Source organism: Carcharodon carcharias, chromosome 6 (assembly GCF_017639515.1).
Source record: "Carcharodon carcharias isolate sCarCar2 chromosome 6, sCarCar2.pri, whole genome shotgun sequence".
Lineage (NCBI taxonomy): Eukaryota > Metazoa > Chordata > Chondrichthyes > Lamniformes > Lamnidae > Carcharodon > Carcharodon carcharias.
The window spans coordinates 34,968,623-34,986,918 of NC_054472.1; the positions used below are offsets into that span (position 1 = coordinate 34,968,623).

The following is an 18,296-nucleotide window of genomic DNA, read 5'->3' on the forward strand; positions in this document are numbered from 1 at the left end:
GCTGTGCCTTCAGTTGCGTAGGCCCCAAGCTCTAGAATTCCCTCCCAACTTCTCTTTGCCTCTCTACCACACTTGTCCCCTTTAAAGCACTTCTTTGACCAAGCTTTTGATCATCTGACCTAATATCTCCTTATGTGGCCTGGTGTCATACTTTGCTTTACAATGCTTTGTGAAGCACCTTAGGACATTTCATTACTTTAAAAGGCACTATAGAAATATTAATTGATGTTGTTATTGAATGAGAGGGTTGACCTCTGATGAGAGTCTGTGCAAACTGGCCCCATATTCTATGGTGTTTAGAAGAAGAGGTGATTGCTTTGAAATATACAAGACTCTGAAGGGGCATGAAAGCAAAGACACTGGGAGGTTGTTTTCCTTAGCAGGGGGAAAATCAAGAATGCAGAGCTTAACCTCAGGATAAGGGGGTCAATCACTTAAGGCTGAGATAGGGAGAAATCTCTTCACAGAGGGTTGTGACTCTTTGGAAAGATCTTTGGAATTCTCTACCCCAAAGATTGTGGATGCTCCACTGTTGAGTATATTTAAAACTGCAATAAATAGATGTTTTGATCTCTCAGGGAATCAAGTGGTAGAGGGAGCAGGCAGGGAAGTGGAGCTGAAACTGAAGATCAGTCAACATCATATCGAATGGTGCAGCAGGCCCAAGGAGCCTATGGTCTACTCCTGCTCCTTACGTTCTTGTTCGTGTTGTTCTTATGCAAAAAGGAAGATTTTACAAAATCTTTACTAGTGGATGATCTGCGCCTGTGGGCCAAGCTAATTTGGAAATGTACTTTAAAACAAAGTAATACACAATCACTTTTGGCTTGAACCAAAGATTGCTAAGTTCTACAAAATTGGGCTTGTTTAGGCTGAGTGGAAATATTGACCAGTCTGTATATGCTTCCTACAACTGAGGTATTCTAATATGCTCTGATAGTTAGCAGGGCCCTCGTCAGTCTTATGCAGCATATTTGCAGTGTTATTTTTGACTCATCATCTGATTGTGATAATCATGGGGTACAGGATTGCCACAAAAACATACAGCTCTCAGTACAATCTACAGTAATGCATTATAGTTTAAAGGAATTTTTCCAAAATCACAATCAATTTAATCAAAAACAAAAAAAGGCAGGAAATACATTAGTCCAAACAATGGATCACAAAAGATAAAATAGGCGCCGTAGCAACTGCAACCCGTGAACAAAATATTTTTGTAGGTGGGCCTATATATTTAGCCTGCATGCCAGTAAACCAGATTTCAAATAAGGGAAAAAGGCTATGAGAATGCTTCTTAAATTTATACATAAAACAAGATACAAACACCCTGCTCCAATATATTTTCTGTTTTGCTCATAACTAGAAACTTAAGAGTGAGATATTGGTTAGTGCTAACCTACTGTTTGTAGGGTGTTGGATATGGTTTGGTAAGTCTTAATGAAGTCTTCATAGTCTTAAGCAGGTTAAATGCATGTATTTATTAATTACAACTGTGTACACATGTACAGTAAAGGGCTCAAGCCAGGAGCTGCCTAAGTGCTTGCTTGTGCACATGGCTGTCCAACACTACACTGACCCCTAGATGCAGGTCATGTGTTCTATCACAGCACTATGTGGGTAGTACTGTACTCTGTCTCATGTTAACCTTATATGTGCCAGAACCGAAAACTACACCTACCAATACGAACAGTGCACAGGGCATGATCCCTGCAATGGAACAGGTAGGCCCAACTGATCCAAGTTTGACTTGCACGCTACTTGTCCACGTGCACTTGGCAGACAGGATGCAAATTTCAGGTTGCAGCACTGCTGGCAGCGGCCCTCAGGAACATCCAGCTAGGGTGTAGAAAGGGAGGGACATATGAGGTCCGGTACTGGTCTTTGGAACTGCTGTGGAGCTAGTGGGAGAACTCCCAATCCTCCAGACTCCACATTCAGATAATTAAATATTTCTTTTTAAACTTGCCTTTTTGGTGGAAGCTGCCAGCAGTCCCTTTAAGAACTGCTGGTTCAGCTGCAGGTAGACAGTTATCCTGAACCCATAAAGTGTGGCCACAGCTGAGTTCAGGGTAGCCCAACTTCAGGTCAAGGCCCTGAAACAGTCAATCAGTCTCCTATTTGTATGTGCAAAAGTCCAGTCTGTTTCAAGTAGCGGCCTTGTACACTTGGACTAATATTGCTGCTGTACATGCAGTCTGTTATATTGTCCATTTAGGTGCCTGTTTTATGCCCAGAAAATGACTGCAACGTCAAAAAATTTCAAAGTCTAAATCTGTCAGTGAAACTTAGACTGTCTTCCATTGGGAAGAAATTAACAAGTTTTACAGGTAAAACAGATGAGTTAAGGGTGAAGATTGACATGTGAAATTGTGATATAATAGCCAACACTGAGATGTGGTTGAGGGAGGGGTAGGATTGGCAGCTCAACATTCTGGGATATAGAATCTTCAGGCGAGACAGGAGAGGAGGGTAAAAGAGGAGGAGGAGGCATTGCATTAATAGTTAAGGAGTCAGTTACTGCAGTAAAGAGAGTTGATATCTTGGAGGGGGGATCGAATGAAGTTTTGTGGGTAGAGCTTAGGAGTAAAAAAGGGGCAGACACATTGTTAGGTGTTTATTATAGACCCCCAGATAATCAGCAGGAAATTGAGGAGCAAATGTGCACAATTTGCGGAGGTGTGTAAAAACAATAACAATAGGGTAATTATATTAGGTGATTTCAACTTTCCCAACTTTAAGTTGTTGGAGCTTGCGTTCCTCAGCACCTGAAAGGAAGAGGAAAAGTTTCTTGTTAAGGTGTCGGATGAGACAAAGAATAAAATGAAACTGGGGACAAAGACAGCTTTGAGATAGGATGAGTTGGTACTGCTGGACGGTGAGGTCGAGTGTGTTCATATGGCGGCGCGTGGCACTGAGTGTGGATCTCAGGATGCGGCGAGAATAGCAGTCTGAGGAGCGTTGTATGTCCCAGAGATACCTGTAATCCTGGGTGGATTTGAAATATGAGGAATGGAACTTCAGTTGGAATCCTTTTGTCCATCTCTCCTGTGCCTCCACCTATCGCTGACCTTCTATCCAGCTTCACCTGCTCCAGCCCCAATAAACAGTATAAATTTCATCACATTTCTACTTCTCTTTAACTCTGAAGAAGGTCATGTGGACGTGAAGCGTTACTCCACAGATGTTGTCAGGCCTCCTGAGTTTTTCCAGCATTTTCTGTTGTTTTTATTACAAAAGCATCTGTGACTGGGAGGAGAAATAGAATTTTACAAAAAAGGGGAAAGTTCAAAATAAAAGCAAGGAAGAAAGTATCAGAGATAAAGTGAGAAACATTTATAAAAACACTTGCAGGAGATATTTGGGTTTGTTCCATTTATTTTTCTTATCTGTTTATTTTATCACTTCAATTTCTCCTCTTCCTATCCTCTCCTGCTCGTGCTGAATCGAGTAATTCGGTCACTACCTCACTCTGGTACCCATCAAGGGTCAGCATCAGGTGTCATGTCAACCTAAATAACTGAACAAAGCTGATCAGCAACTTCAAAAACAGCTGGCACTGCACCATAAAAGCTAATTATTCAAGGATGAACCCCATTTTGCCTCACTTGGATATACATATGTTACAAGTGGACACAAGCAGTCATGCAGGCATTGGCACTTCAGCTCTAGACACACCCAACATTCCATTGCTCAAGTAAAATGCAAACAAGTAGTAAATGGTGGAAACATAAAACAGAACTTGCAGAAACGACAGGTCAAGGCCCAGGAATATCCTTGGACATTTCTAAACTGGAAAACATAGGAGGAGAATTTTCTCCCCGTCGGGGGAGCTGAGCAGGAGCGGACGCGGGTGGGCGCGCAGCCGATCGCCGCCATTTTACGAGGGCGGGCCAATCGAGGCCCACCAGCGTGAAGCGCACCCGGAAGTGCTGAGTGCTCCTTGGTCGGGTGGGGGAAAGGAGGCCGAATCGGGGCCTGCGCTCTTTCATTATCAAAAATTCAATAAAAGATTTTTAAAAATTATTCGGACATATCCCCTCATGTGATAGTGTCACACGAGCTGGGACATGTCTACGAATTTTATTAAAAATTATTAAAGTTTAAAAACCTTCTCGAAATCTCATCCCGCCCGTGGATGAGCTTTCATGATAAATGTGAAGGCCGCCTGGGCTCCTCGCCAGCCCACCAACCTTAAGGTTGGACGGGCAGCTCCATTAATTCTTTTAATTGATACTTAAGTGGCCTTAATAAGCCTTTGATAGTTCGGTGGGCGCGCAGCCAACTCTGGTGCGCACCCGCTGAAGTGAAGATCGGAACGACACAGTGACGCTGGGACGCATGCCCGACCTCACCGCACTTAATTTTACGCATCAGCGAGCGAGCCCACCCCCACACGCCGACCAGAAGATTCATAGGCCATAGAAGGACAGAGGGGCTGACCATTCAATAATTTACATTAAAAATGGCATGTTCTGGTTAATTTTAAATACTTATACTCTACAATTTAAATTGCTTAATCTTAAAGACAAAGGAAAAAGTGAAGTGATATTGGATTTTCTGATTCCAAACAGACAAAAATCACATCATTTCCATCAAATGTCACCCCCCCCCCGTTCAACTTGTCTCACCCCAGTCACAGAGCTACTCTATCCCTTCTAGACACTGTCAGCAATACGACACCCCATCCAACTCCACCTGTTTACAGAGATGCAAAGGTGGCGGGGGGAAGTTTTAAAATCCACACTTTATGACAGTCTGGGGTGGGGAGGGTTGAAAGAGAAAAAAAATCAGTAAATACGTTAAACGCAACCTACCATAAGCACGCTTGCTTTTAATTTATTTGGCATCTGCCAGAACCCGCTCCATGATTATAACATTTAAAAACCACTATTTCAAAGCAGTGCTATACTAGGTTATTGATAAACATTGCCTACATATACATAACACAATCAACTTCAGAGCTGTTCTCTAGGGCATAGTGGTGCTCATCATAAATGTTCCAAATGACTTGTATTCAGGTGTGTCCAGACACCTGGATGGTATATCTTTCACAATTGTCCTCACAGGTCCTTCTCAATCTTTCTAAAGACAGACCCAGAACAAACTATAGCAAAACAAGGCCAGACACAAATCGTAAGGCTGCTTTATTTCACATTCAGCTAGCTGAGCATACAAAGCAGTTTGTAAACAGGTCATTTGTCTTCACCTAAGAAGTACCTCCCTCCCATCACAGGATCCTCTTCATGTTTCTCTGGCTCCCAGGTTTGCAAAATTGACTTCAAAATTCTCCAGCTCATTTCCAGATTCCCCCTCGTTTCACCCTTTATCTCCCTGACTTTCCTCAAAACTCATTGCCCACATGTAATTTGTTACCTCATTGTTCCCCTATCATAGGTGGCAAACTGTTTTTAACCACCATGTTTTTAGCCTTCTGATGATCCCTCCAAATCTTGTTTCTTTCTCCCTCAATGCTTTAAACATTTACTCAAAACCCTTTTATTCTTTATATAAATAAAAAGGGGCCAGTTAAAAAAATGTTAAAAAACCCCTGAACTGGCACAAATAAGTTACTTCCACAAATCAATTTTAAACATTCTTTGAAAGGAAAAGGGTACAACCCACACAAATGAAATTCAAAGTAATTAAAGCTCAACAATTCAAACTTGGTTACATCAAAAATTGGCAGCTCAAAGCAAATTTGTGGAATGATTTATCACTTTTGCAAAAGCATTTAAACATCTTTTAGAGCTCAAGTAAACAAATGAAAGTAAGGGTAATAAACAAATACAAACCATTTCAGCTAATGAAGTACATATCTAATCTGAAAATCTAGATAAACTTTGGGTAAAGGGTAGGGCGTAATTATCAAAAATAACATGCCTTCAAAACGTGAGACCTAGGACTTGGAACAACTCAGTTGAAATCTAAATTTCAGATTTAGATTAAACAAGTTCAAAGTCCTACTTATTGAATGTTTAACTCAAGGACTCAGCATTTCAAAATCAGTGACAAACATTAGCTTTTCTGGTATTCTACATTATACTAAGGCAAAGCCCTGAACATAGCCAAACACAACATGACTGATATGCTATTCCCCTCCCCTTCCCTCCCTCTGTCAAATAATCTCTTGAGAGAAGGAGAGAGAAAAATCCAGGCCAAAGAAGGAAAGAATACTCTGGAAAGTTCCTCTCCAAAACACAAGTGATCAAAACCAGTCCAGGTGACCAGATGGATGACGTGCTATCTATAAAGCTACTTGCCTTTTACATGATGTAAACTCTGCCCAGTCAAGCATCCTCATGAAGGCATGCAGAGAATTAACACAGCCAGCAATTTATTCCAGAGGCTCTCTGGAAACAAACACAATATACATGTATCCTGACTCTTAAAATTTAAATTTGCATCCCTTGATTCTACCCAATCTGTTGAATTTGAATAATCTACCAATGGGGTCACTTTCCAGCCCTTGAAATATTTTAGAGCACTAAGTCTACACTGCTCTGAACTAAATAGGCCCAGATCCTTAAGCCCAAGTAGTTAAGGTTCCTTAAACTAAAAATAATCCTCATAGGTCTCCTATGGACTTTTTGCATGATCACCATATCCTCCATAATGACCAAAACAAGCACAGTGCTCCAAACCAACCAGTCCGACCAGCAAACTCTAGAGTATCAAAATACTGCCCTTAAATTTATACCAGAGGGTCGATTAATAGAACCCAATACCCAGCTAATTTGAGCCACAGTTTCTCTACATTGCTCATGAACCTTCAGTGATCTGTGAATAATGACACCAAGATTTTTTCCTCTCCCGACTCTTGAGTATCGTTCCCTGCAAAAGCTACCTGTACTCTGTGTTGGTGCTGCCTGCATGCAAGACACTACATTTCTCTAAGCTAAATGCCATCTCTTGGTTTTGCTTACGGCTGTTTATGTCTCCCTCATTTGCATGTGGTTTATACTGCAAAATAAAAAAAAACAATATTTTAAATTGTATACACAAAAACAGCTGTGTTATATCCTTAGAAATCATATCCCACTCTACCAACTTTAAAATAAGGTCAATTCACTTATGAATTCTTCTAAAAGCTAGCTATTGCCTTTTCTCTGACCCCTAGTTTCTTTCTTGCTTTCACAATAATAATCCACATTGTAAGTATAAATCTGAACACAGCAGGGTCAAGACCAGGGCACTACATTCATTTAAGAAGTATTCAAATGTTGTAGTGGGAAGATAGTAGGATTGGTATTCTGGAAGAATAAGGTCTCAACGCCTCAGACATTTTCATCTGAGGCCATTTTGCGTAATTCAAATCTGCAGAATGTGGATTCAGTCCATCTGGTGATTCATGCAGGTACTGGATTTGATCAGCAGTTCACACAAACGAAGCCCCATCCATGAGTATAACTGCATGGACATAATCTGGAATAGGATGTGACTGACCATGGATCAAAACATTAGAAAAAAGCTAGAAACATAACCAGCTATTAAAATATATTAAAAAATTATTTTAAATTTGCTGGAGCCCAGCATAACAGCCTATATCATGATTTTATAAGATGAGAACACAACTGGTTCTTCAAAACTGACTAAACCAGCATGACACAGCTCCTGCTCCCCTGTACACTGCATCTGGAATAAGGAAAGAAACATTATTAATTTTTGACCTAAAGGGGTTTGAACTTCTTTTTAAAGCATTGTGATAAAGTGTGAAGTGAGTAAAAGCCATTGAATCGAGTCTATTTAACAAACCAAATTCAATTTGAGCTTGTACAGACTTTCTAAATTTACTTTTTCTCCATATGGAAGCTAAGAATAGAAAAGTCTAGCACGTTCTGATCTATAGGGCAGTAAAATGAGGGAGGGGGAACGAATCTATTACTTAACCCTTACAAGCATAGGATGGTAAAATAGGAAATACTCACCCACATTACTCATTTTTCAAAATATACATACCCTATCAAACAGTATCTGAACAAAGATGACAATAAAAACATAGTTCAAAGTTTTTGCATTACTATATTATGGCGATGCATCATATGAAGATGCATGCAATTACAAAACTAATGATGAAAACCATGAAATAGAAATGAAAAAAAAATTTGGGCGGTCAGATTTTTTTGGTCACATTATATACAAATTTGACTTTGCAACTTGACATAGGAACTTATTTAAAGGCACTATGTAAAAAAAGCTCCTCATAAGGCTAGTCTTACTAATACAAACTAAAAAGTTCAGCTATATTCACACGATGAATTAAAGTTTTAAATTCCAGAAAATTTTCCATGATTGCCCATCAGGTATTGATACTTATGGAGCTTTGGACACTCTCCTGAAAGTTGGCAAATTTTGACACAGAAAATGTCAGACATATCTTTCTGTTTTAGATACAAAGGAGGAGCAGGCCATTCAGCCCCTCAAACTTGCTCTGTCATTTAACTCGATCATGGCTGATCTTCTACCTCAACACCATCTTCCTGCACTATCCCCATATCCCTGGATGTCAGTGGTGTCTAGAAATCTATTGACCTCTGCTTTGAACATACTTAGTACCTGAACTCCACACCATCTGGGATAGAGAATTCCAGAGACTTACCAACCTCTGACTGAAGAAATTCTTCCTCACCTTGGTCTAAATGACCTACCTCTTATTCTGAGACTGTGTCCCCAGGTTCTAGACCCCCAACCAGAGTAAGTATCCTTCCTGCATTCACCTGTTGAGCCCTGTAAGAATTTTGTATACTTTAATGAGATCACCTCTGATTCTTCTAAACTCTAGAGAATACAGGCACAGTCTCTTCATTATTTCCTCATATGACAATCCTGCCATCCCAGGGATTAGTTTGGTGAACTTTTGTTGCACTCCCTCTCTGGTCATTGTATCCTTACTTAGGAAAGGAGATCAAAACAGCACATAATACATCAAGTACGGTCTCTATACAACTGCAACAAGACTTCCTCGCTCCTGTATTCAAATCCCCTTGCAATAAAGGCTAACATACCATTTGCCTTCCCAACTGTTTATTGCACGTAAGTGTTAGCGTTCAGTGACTTATGAACAAGAATACCCAGGTACCTTTGGACATATCACTTCCCAGTCTCTCCCCATTTAAGAAATACTCTGCATTTCTGTTTTTCCTACCGAAGTGGATAACTTCACATTTTTCCACACTATATTCCATGCCACACATTTCAAACAACTCTGTTTTCTTAATTCAATTCCAGGGCTGAAGTGGAATTTAAACTGAGGTCGTCCATGAGGTTTTGCACATTTCAGGAATATTTTTCATCCTGCTCATGCATACATAGGCTGTTTGGCAGATCAGCCAAGATGAGCACTGACAACCTCCGAATGTTGTTCTGTTCTACCCTTCCATTAGAAGATAGAGATTTAAAAGAAAATATTTTTTCAGGCCCACAATATATACATCCATCAACACAAAGATCACCAGCAAGGACAACATACTGGTCTTTGCTGCACTTTCAAAGAAGTTATTGAAGCTGGATAAAAGAAATGTTCTTCTCAGATGACACACTGATTTTTCACCAAATTTAAGGTCACCTTTTAGATTTTATCCACTTTTCTTCAGCAGCTTCCTGCACACGTTTTCAAAACAATTACAAAGATCCTGAATCATTGTAAATGGAAAATTCATAACTCCTTAAACTGGTATAAAGAAATGAATGAGAGAACCTCAGCATTAAACTTTATCACATAACCAGAAGCAATCTCACCTCTTGAGTCAGAAGGTTGTGGATTAAAATCCTACTCCAGAAGCTTGAGCACAAAATGAAGGCTGGCACACCTGTGCAGAATTGAGAAAGTGCTGCACTGTTGGAGGTACTGTCTTTTGGATTAGATACTAATTTAATGAGACTATTCAAAGAAGAGCAGGGGAGCTCTCCCCTTTGTCCTGATCAATATTTATTACTCAAACAACATCACCAAAACAGATTATCTGACCATGTATCTCATTGTTGTTTCTGGCACCTTGCTGTGTGCAAATTGGCTGCCAGATTTTCCTACACTTTAAAAAGTGCATAATTGGCTATAAAGCATTTTGGGACATCTATAGATAAATAGAATTATTTCCCTTTATTATACTAGATGCAGCATGTACTAAATGCAAATTGCATCATTCTGCAAAATTGGAGTTGTGTTATTTTAAGGCCCCAAAGTCTAAAGGCAAGGTAAACAAAGGTTTTGGGCATTCAGAGGTTCAGATCTATGCACACTGATGTGTTGCACTGCTTTTAAATACACAATGAATTGGTAGGTAAATAGCAGAAACTACTTTCATTTGTTTGTAGTGTCTCTAACATTGAAAAAAAGGCCCAAGGCACTTCACCTTTGCGCAATCAGATAAAGACCGACACCAAGCTAAAGCAGGAGCTATTAGGAAAGGTGTTGACGTTTCGAGTCCTCATGACCCTTCGACAGAACTAGAGTTCTGTCGAAGGGTCATGAGGACTCGAAACGTCAACTCTTTTCTTCTCCGCCGATGCTGCCAGACCTGCTGAGTTTTTCCAGGTAATTCTGTTTTTGTTTTGGATTTCCAGCATCCGCAGTTTTTTTGTTTTTATAGCTATTAGGAAAGGTGGTCAACAAAAGAGTACTGGGGATTGTATTGAGGGAGAAGAGAGTGGTGGAGAAGCAAAAAGATTTATGAAGGGAATTTCAGAGCTTAGGACCGAGACAACTAAAGACCACAGTTACCAATGGTGGGGCAAAAGAATTGAGGCAATCGCGAGGCCAAATATGGTATCGCTAAAATGCAGAAAGTGCTCTTACAATAAGGATGTAGACAATCTTTCAGGACTGCTTAAGCAGTTGCCGTTTAAGTTATCCTGAAACCATTATCAGAAAAATGCTACTTTTTTGTTTAAAAAGAGTTCTATTTGATATAACATACCAAGTTTCCCAAAACATTCAGCTTGAGTGTACTTTATGAAAATTGAACCATCCACCAATTCCCATATCTATGCATGCAAAAAAAAGTGCCACTGAATGCAAGCATTGTTGGGCAAGAAGTCTAAATGTTTATTTTTATTTTGTACCAATCTAATTTAGTTTGTAGTTGGTAATAAACTGAAAGCTATTTGGCAATAAACTGAAAACTAATGCTTAAATTCTGCAGTTGCCAGCCTTAAATAGGGTTTTTTCAAGAGTTCCAGTGAAAGAGCAGCTTAATTAAAAACCAGCTGAAATTGGATCCTCATTAAGTGACTCAGCTAGGGTTTTTGTGTTAGGGGCCAACTTAGTGCGACTTTCTGGTATGATAGCCAAGTGGTTATGGTACTGGACTTGTAAGCCCAAGATCAAGAGTTCAAATCTCACCATGGCAAATTATGAAACAATGTAATTTCATCTGAATAGGAACAGGTGGAAACGTGGTTGTACTCAAAAGAGTTACAATAGAGAGTCGGAGTTGAACGCATCGGCAAGTTAATTAGGAAGGAAGGGAAAGAGGTGTTTAGTCGCTTTTGCCTAAACTTTTCCAGCCTCCAGGAATTGATTCTTGCTCTGCTACAGGAGAAGAAGCTGGACAATTAGTGAGTATCTGGTAAGTGATTAAGGTTTATTCTATTCGAGAGGTGAGCGGGAGAGGATAAAAGGCGCCAATCAAGAGGCCTGCCTGCAGTGAAACTAGTGGCAGAGTGATGTCATGAACCACAATGTGACACAAATGCAGGGAAAGCAGCTGATTGGTGAGTATTCCTAGTCTTTAAAATAAAAGTAGAAGTAAGGTCTTTAGTTTGAATTTAGTTTTTTTTTCTTAAAAATAGCTTAAGATTGATACTGGTGTAAAAAATATAATTGAACAAAATATGATAATGATGGCAGGACGGGTGATGTGTTGCTGCTGCAGCATGTCAGTTGGGCTGGACACCAAGGTGATCCAGAACAAACACATCTGTAGCAAGTGTCTGCAGCTCAAGGAGCTTCGGATCAGAGTTGAGGAGCTGAAGTCCGAGCTGCAGACATTGCGCCACATCAGGGAAGGGGAAAGTTACCTGGACACTTTGCTCCAGGAGCTGTTCACATCCCTCAGATTAGGTCATTCAAATTTGGCCTGTGATCAGGGACAGGAGAGTGTGACTGCAGGTGAGGCAGGTATAGGGACCCTGTGGGTAGTGTTCAAGAAGCATCGGCCCCTGCAATTGTCCAACATTTACGAGCTTCTTGCAAGCAGTGTGGACGAGAGTGGGGACTGTAGGGAGGATGAGTGAACTGACCACAGCATTGTGGTGCAGGGAGCCATTCAAGTGGGGGGAGGAAATAGGAACAAAGTAGGGGTAGGGGACAGTATAATTAGGGGAACAGATACCGTTCTCTGCAGCCGTGAGCGTGAAGCCAGAAGGCTGTGTTGCCTGCCCGGTGCCAGGTTTAAGGAGATCTGCTTGGGGCTGGAAAGGAAATTGGAGTGTGAGGGGAAGGGAGGGATCCAGTTGTCGTTGTGGTCCACGTTGGTACCAACAACATTGATAGGACCAGAAAGGAGGTTCTGCTGAAAGAATGTGAACAGCAAGGAGCTAAATTAAAACCTCCAAGGTAATAATCTCGAGATTACTACCTGAGCCACGGCAAACTGGCATAGGGTAAATAAAAGGAGTTAAATGCATGGCTCAAAGATTAGTATGGCAGGAATGAGTTTCAGTTCATGGGGCACTGGCATCAGTACTGGGGTAGAAGGGAGCTGCTCCGGTGGGATGGGCTTCACTTGAACCATGCTGGGACCAGTGTCCCAGCAAATCAAATAACAAGGACTGCAGAGAGGGTTTTAAACTAAAAACACAGGGACAAGAGGGTTCAGGAAAAGGGATTTGTAGGCTTACAAAGCAAAAGGATATGGCAGCATTGCAGGGCAGCCATTTAGGTAATGTTACCTAGAGTGGGACAGGAAGAGACAGAGTGTACAAACATAAAAAAAATAGCTAACAGGGTGATAGGGGAGAAAAATGGTAAAAAGGCAAAATTAATGGCTCTTTACTTAAATGCAAGTAATAGTTGGAACAAAATAAATGAACTAACGGCACAAAGAGGTTAATGGGTATGATCTTATAGCCATTACAGAGTCATGGTTACAAGGAGATCAAAGCAGGGAAATAAGGGGTATGTGACTTTTTGAAAGGACAGGTAGGAAGGAAAAGGTGGTGGGGTAGCTTTATTAGCACGAGATGGAATAAGTACGAGAGCAAGAAATGATCTTGGATTGGAAGATGTAGAATCCATATGGGTGGAGGTGAGAAATAATAAGGGGAAGACGACATTGGTGGGAGTAGTCTATAGGCCCCCTAAAAGTGGTTATACTGTAGGACAGAGAATAAATCAGGAGATAATGAAGGCATGTAAAAAAGGCAGTGCATTAATCATGGGTGACTTTAATCTTCATGTAGATTGGTAAAATCAAATCGGCAGAATTAGCCATGAGGAAGAGTTCACTGAGTGCAATGGGACGGTTTCCTAGAACAATATGTTGTGGATCCAACCAGGGATCCGACTATTTTGGGTCTGTTAATGTGTAATGAGGCAGGTTTATTAAATGATCTCAGAGTAAAAGATCCCCTAGGAAACAGTGACCATAACATAGTAGAATTTAGCATTCAGTTTGAGAGTGAGAAACTTGGGTCGGAAGCAACTGTGCTAAAATTAAAGAAGGGTAATTACAAAGGAATGAGGGCAGAGTTGGCTGGAGAGAACTGGGAAAGAAGTTTAGCAGAAAAGACAGTTGATAAACAATGGCAGACATTTAAGAAAATGGTTCATGGCTCACAAGATATATCCCAGTGAGGAAGAAGGATTCTAGGAAGGGGATAAACCAACCATAGAAGTTAAGGATAGTATCAAATTAAAAGAAAAGACATGCGGTGTGGCAAAGATTAGCAGTAAGCCAGAGGATTGGGAAAGTTTTGAAAAAACACCAAAAGATGACCAAAAAAAAAGAGGGAGAAAATAAACTTTGGGGATAAACTATCAAGTAATATAAAAACAGACAGTAAGAGCTTCTTTAAACATAAAAAGAAAGAGAGGCCAAAGTGTACATAGGGACCTTAGAGAATGAGGCGGGGGAAATAATAATGGGAAACCAGGAAATGGCAGAGGAGTTGAATAATATTTTGCATCAGTCTTCATGGTAGAAGACACTAATAGCATCCCATTGGAGTTTAGAAGAATAAGAGGTGACCTTATTGAATCATATAAGATTCTCAGGGGGCTTGACAGGATCGATGCTGAGAGGTTGCTTCCCCGTGTGGGAGAGTCTATGACCAGAGGGCATAATTTCAGAGTAAGGGGTCACCCATTTAAAGACAGATGAGAAGAAATTTCTTCTCTCAGATGGTAGTGAATCTGTGGAATTCTCTACTGCAGAGGGCTGTAGAGGTTGGGTCGTTAAGTATATTCAAAGCCGAGACAGACTGATTTTTAATCAGTAAGAGAATTAAGGGTTATGGGGAAAAGGCAGGAGAGTGGAGTTGAGGATTATCAGATCAACCATGATCTCAATGAATGGTGGAACAGGCTCGATGGGCTAAATGGCCTACTTCTGCTCCTATGTCTTATCGTCTCATTCCTTCAGCAACTGAAGCCTATGCAAAATACAAATCAAGTTCTTTACAGAATACTTCCCAACATCCTTGAAAATTAAGTCAACAAAATCGGACTAGCCAACTCGCTTTCAAGCTTAATTTTGCAATTTTATATTAGCCCAATACACGTGTACCAATATCTAGCGTACCATGCATTCAAAAGGATTTACAATAGATAAAATTCATTATACCTTAGGTACTTTCTTAACTCTTCATGTACCTCTTAGGACCCACAAACCAGTTCAGGTACCAAGTTGATCCATCACATGACAGTTTGAAAAATTTATAAAAAAAATTGACAGTTAAACTGATTGTGCAGCTTTCCTAATCTACAGCAAACAGTATTTGCAGTGAAGTCATATTTGCAAATGCAAGTCAACTGTCAGATTTTGATGTGCATTGCATAAAATCAAACAGGCCTTTGCCAAAGAGTTGCATTAACAAGCAAAAGTAGTAATGTCAAACATTAAGATAAAAGCAAAATACTGCAGATGCTGGAAATCTGAAATAAAAACAGAACATGCTGGAAAAACTTAACAGGTCTGACAGTATCTGTGGAGAGATAAACAGAGTTAACATTTCGAGTCCATATGACCCTTTTTCAGAGCTAAAGAGGAGTAAAAATGTGATGAATTTACACGGTTTAAGGTGAAGTTGGATAGAAGGCCAGCGATAAGTAGGGGCAAAGGAGAGATTGACAAAGATATCATGGACACAAGACAAAGGAAGTGTTAATGGTAGTGGTAAGGGCTAAAGGTGGTGCTGATAGTGGCATAATGGTAAGATATTATTAAAGGTATTACTTAATGTTAAACCTGAGTTGCTTCAATGGTCTTGGAAGAAAGTTAAGGCTTCCCGTACCTGAAAAGATTTTTTTTGAATTCCAAATTCCCACTACCATCACAAATTTAAACAGAAGTATGTGCTTGATGTAAACTTCCATTGGGACATTGCCATCCCCTTTGCCCTAGTATATTCAAGATAACAGTGGGGGTACAATAACACTAGTTATAACAATAACTAGTTCTGTACATGTTACAGAACTAGCATTCCAGAGGTAAAAACAGAAAATGCTGGAAAATTTCAGTAGGTCTGACAGCATCTGTGGAGGGAGAGTTAACGTTTCCAGTCCGTACAACTCTTCAGAGCTAAAGAGAAGTTCTTGGATGAATAATCTGAAGGCCTGAATTCAAATTCCAGTGTAAGAACAAAGAAATAGGACAGGAGTAGGCCATCCAGCCCCTCAAGCCTGCACTGTCATTCAATAAAATCACGGTTGATCTGATCGTGGCCTTAACTCCACTTTCCTGCCTTAACTTCCTTGTCAATCAAAAATCTAACAGAATTACCTGGAAAAACTCAGCTGGTCTGGCAGCATCGGCGGAGAAGAAGAGTTGACGTTTCGAGTCCTCATGACCCTTCGACAAAACTGAAGAACACTTTTCTTCTCTGCCGATGCTGCCAGACCTGCTGAGTTTTTCCAGGTAATTCTGTTTTTGTTTTGGATTTCCAGCATCCACAGTTTTTTGTTTTTAAAAATCTGTCTAACTCAGCCTTGAATATGTTCAATGACTCAGTCTGTACTGCTCACTGGGGCAGAGAATTCCCAAAGGTTAATGATCCTCAGGGTAGAAATTCCTCCTTATCTTAAATGGGACACCTATTATTTTTAAACTGTGTGTCCAGTTATAGATTCCACCACAGAAAGAAGCATCCTCTCAGCATCTATCTTGTCCCCTCAGAATCTTTTGTTTCAATAAGATCACCTCTTATTCTTCTAAACTCTAATGAGTATAGGTGCAACCTCAACTTTTCCTTACTAAACAATTGTTTCATCCCAGGAATAAATGTAGTGAACCTTCTCCGAACTGCTTCCAATGCAATACTGCTCCTTAATGAAGGAGACCAGAACTGTATGCGGTCCTCTAGATGTTGTCTCACTAGTATCCTGTACAGTTGTAACAAGATTTCCTTTCTTTTATACTCAATCCCTGTTGCAATAAAGGCCAACATTCCATTTCCCTTCCTAATTACTCACCGTATGTGCATGCTAACTTTTTCTGAATCATGCACGACCCTTAGATCTCTGTACCTTCAGGATGTTTTCCACAAGATCCTAGAGATACAGAGGCACTGTTGGAAAGTACATCCCAAATTGAGCAAATTCTCTCAGAAACTCAAATGCACGTAACAAACCCAGCCCAAGATGTCAGAGAAAAAAAAACCCACAGCCCCAAAATGAACAGGTTCACCTGATTTTTTTACCCGAGTCCATCAAATCATAAAACACTTTTCCTTATATATAATTAGAGGTAAAATCTTAATTGTAATGCGACAAATATATGGTAAAGTGCCTGTATAGAGGGAGTACATAAGGAAGAAGCCGATGGAACAAGGAACTCTGCTGCTTGACTCAGCAATGTTGGAACACAATTAATTTCGATAGCAATAAAGGTCCAGAGAGTTCACATACTCTCCCATGCTCCTGCAAACGTCAGTTAATGTTATAATCAAAAGTAGTTGCTAAAACTCAGGGAACACCACGGCGGTGGCAAACGCTTTCTGGTTTTATACCTTTAAAAGAAAATGATTTAAAAAAAATCCTGTACGTTTCTCTTGTTAGGGGCAAAGCTGTCGATTGAGAAAGTTTACATCGTTGAACATTACGCCCGCTGTTTGTGGCAACATGGGGGGGGGGGGGGGTCTGATACAAAATTAACTGGGGGAATAACAAAGTTGCCACAACATTCATTCAAATGCAATCAGGGCATTTGACATAAGCTACCTCCTCCAGAAACGTGGTCACGTCGTAGATTTTGTTGTGAATGCTAATCCAGGCATTGCTCCCGCTGCTGTGTCGCTTTAACTCTTCCAGCCGGTAATACTTTACTTCTTCCTTGTTCTCAGCCATATTGGAACAACTTTCACCCAAGTCGGCCGCACAGTAACTCAGCCGGCTCAACTATTTTCCTCATCCTCATTAGCAGCTTCGCACAGGTCCGGCCCAGTCTCAGAGCTTCATTGGTTGGTTGGGCTGCCACTCAGATGACGCCGCAATACGAGCAGTTCCAAACTCCGCTGCTGGAGAAGGTTCAGTGGGGATTTATCAATGAGCTGGTTCTGGAAGGTGCTGTTGGGGGGTGTGGCGTTTCTCAGTCCGCCTTCGGCTCAAATCACGTGCATGCAGCCCAAACCTACATCACCAATCCTCAGGGCACTTGGTGGAAAGTAATGTGTGTTAGTTTCCAAAATACGGAATGTAAAACCTGTCTTCCAACAATTGGGTTCATTTACCATCTCTTTTCAAAAGGTAAATCGACTGCAAACCCATCTAACCATAATTGAAGTCATCAGATATATGTCAAAGCTTGAAGCCAGACCATTCAGGACTGACAATCATTTTGGTGTGATCCAGCTCTGAAGAAGGGTCATATGGACTCGAAACGTTAACTCTGTTTTTCTCTCCACAGATGCTGCTAAACCTGTTGAGTTTTACCAGCATTTTCTGTTTTTGTTTCAGACTTCCAGCATCTGCAGTATTTTATTTTTATAATCATTTTGGTTTATTAATTTGAACTGTTTTATTTATGCTTTATTAAAACTAAATATATATTTAAATTAGTTTAAATTAAATTTGTCAATATATTTAGATTAATTAGAATTTTGTTAGTCAGCCTTCCTAATTATTAAAAACAAAAAAACTGCGG

The 18,296-nt window shown here is 40.3% G+C and overlaps 1 protein-coding gene across 1 annotated transcript in view; it reads right to left on the reverse strand.

Annotated features, from left to right (window-relative positions):
- LOC121279123 (cytochrome b5) overlaps positions 1–17,603 on the reverse strand; it is a 38,053-nt gene extending 20,450 nt beyond the window's left edge. Inside the window, exon 1 of the mRNA XM_041190074.1 lies at positions 17,375–17,603. Coding sequence (XP_041046008.1) covers positions 17,375–17,500 — 126 coding nt within the window. The 5' untranslated portion in view covers positions 17,501–17,603. The remainder of the gene's footprint in view (positions 1–17,374) is intronic.
- Positions 17,604–18,296: the final 693 nt, after the last annotated feature.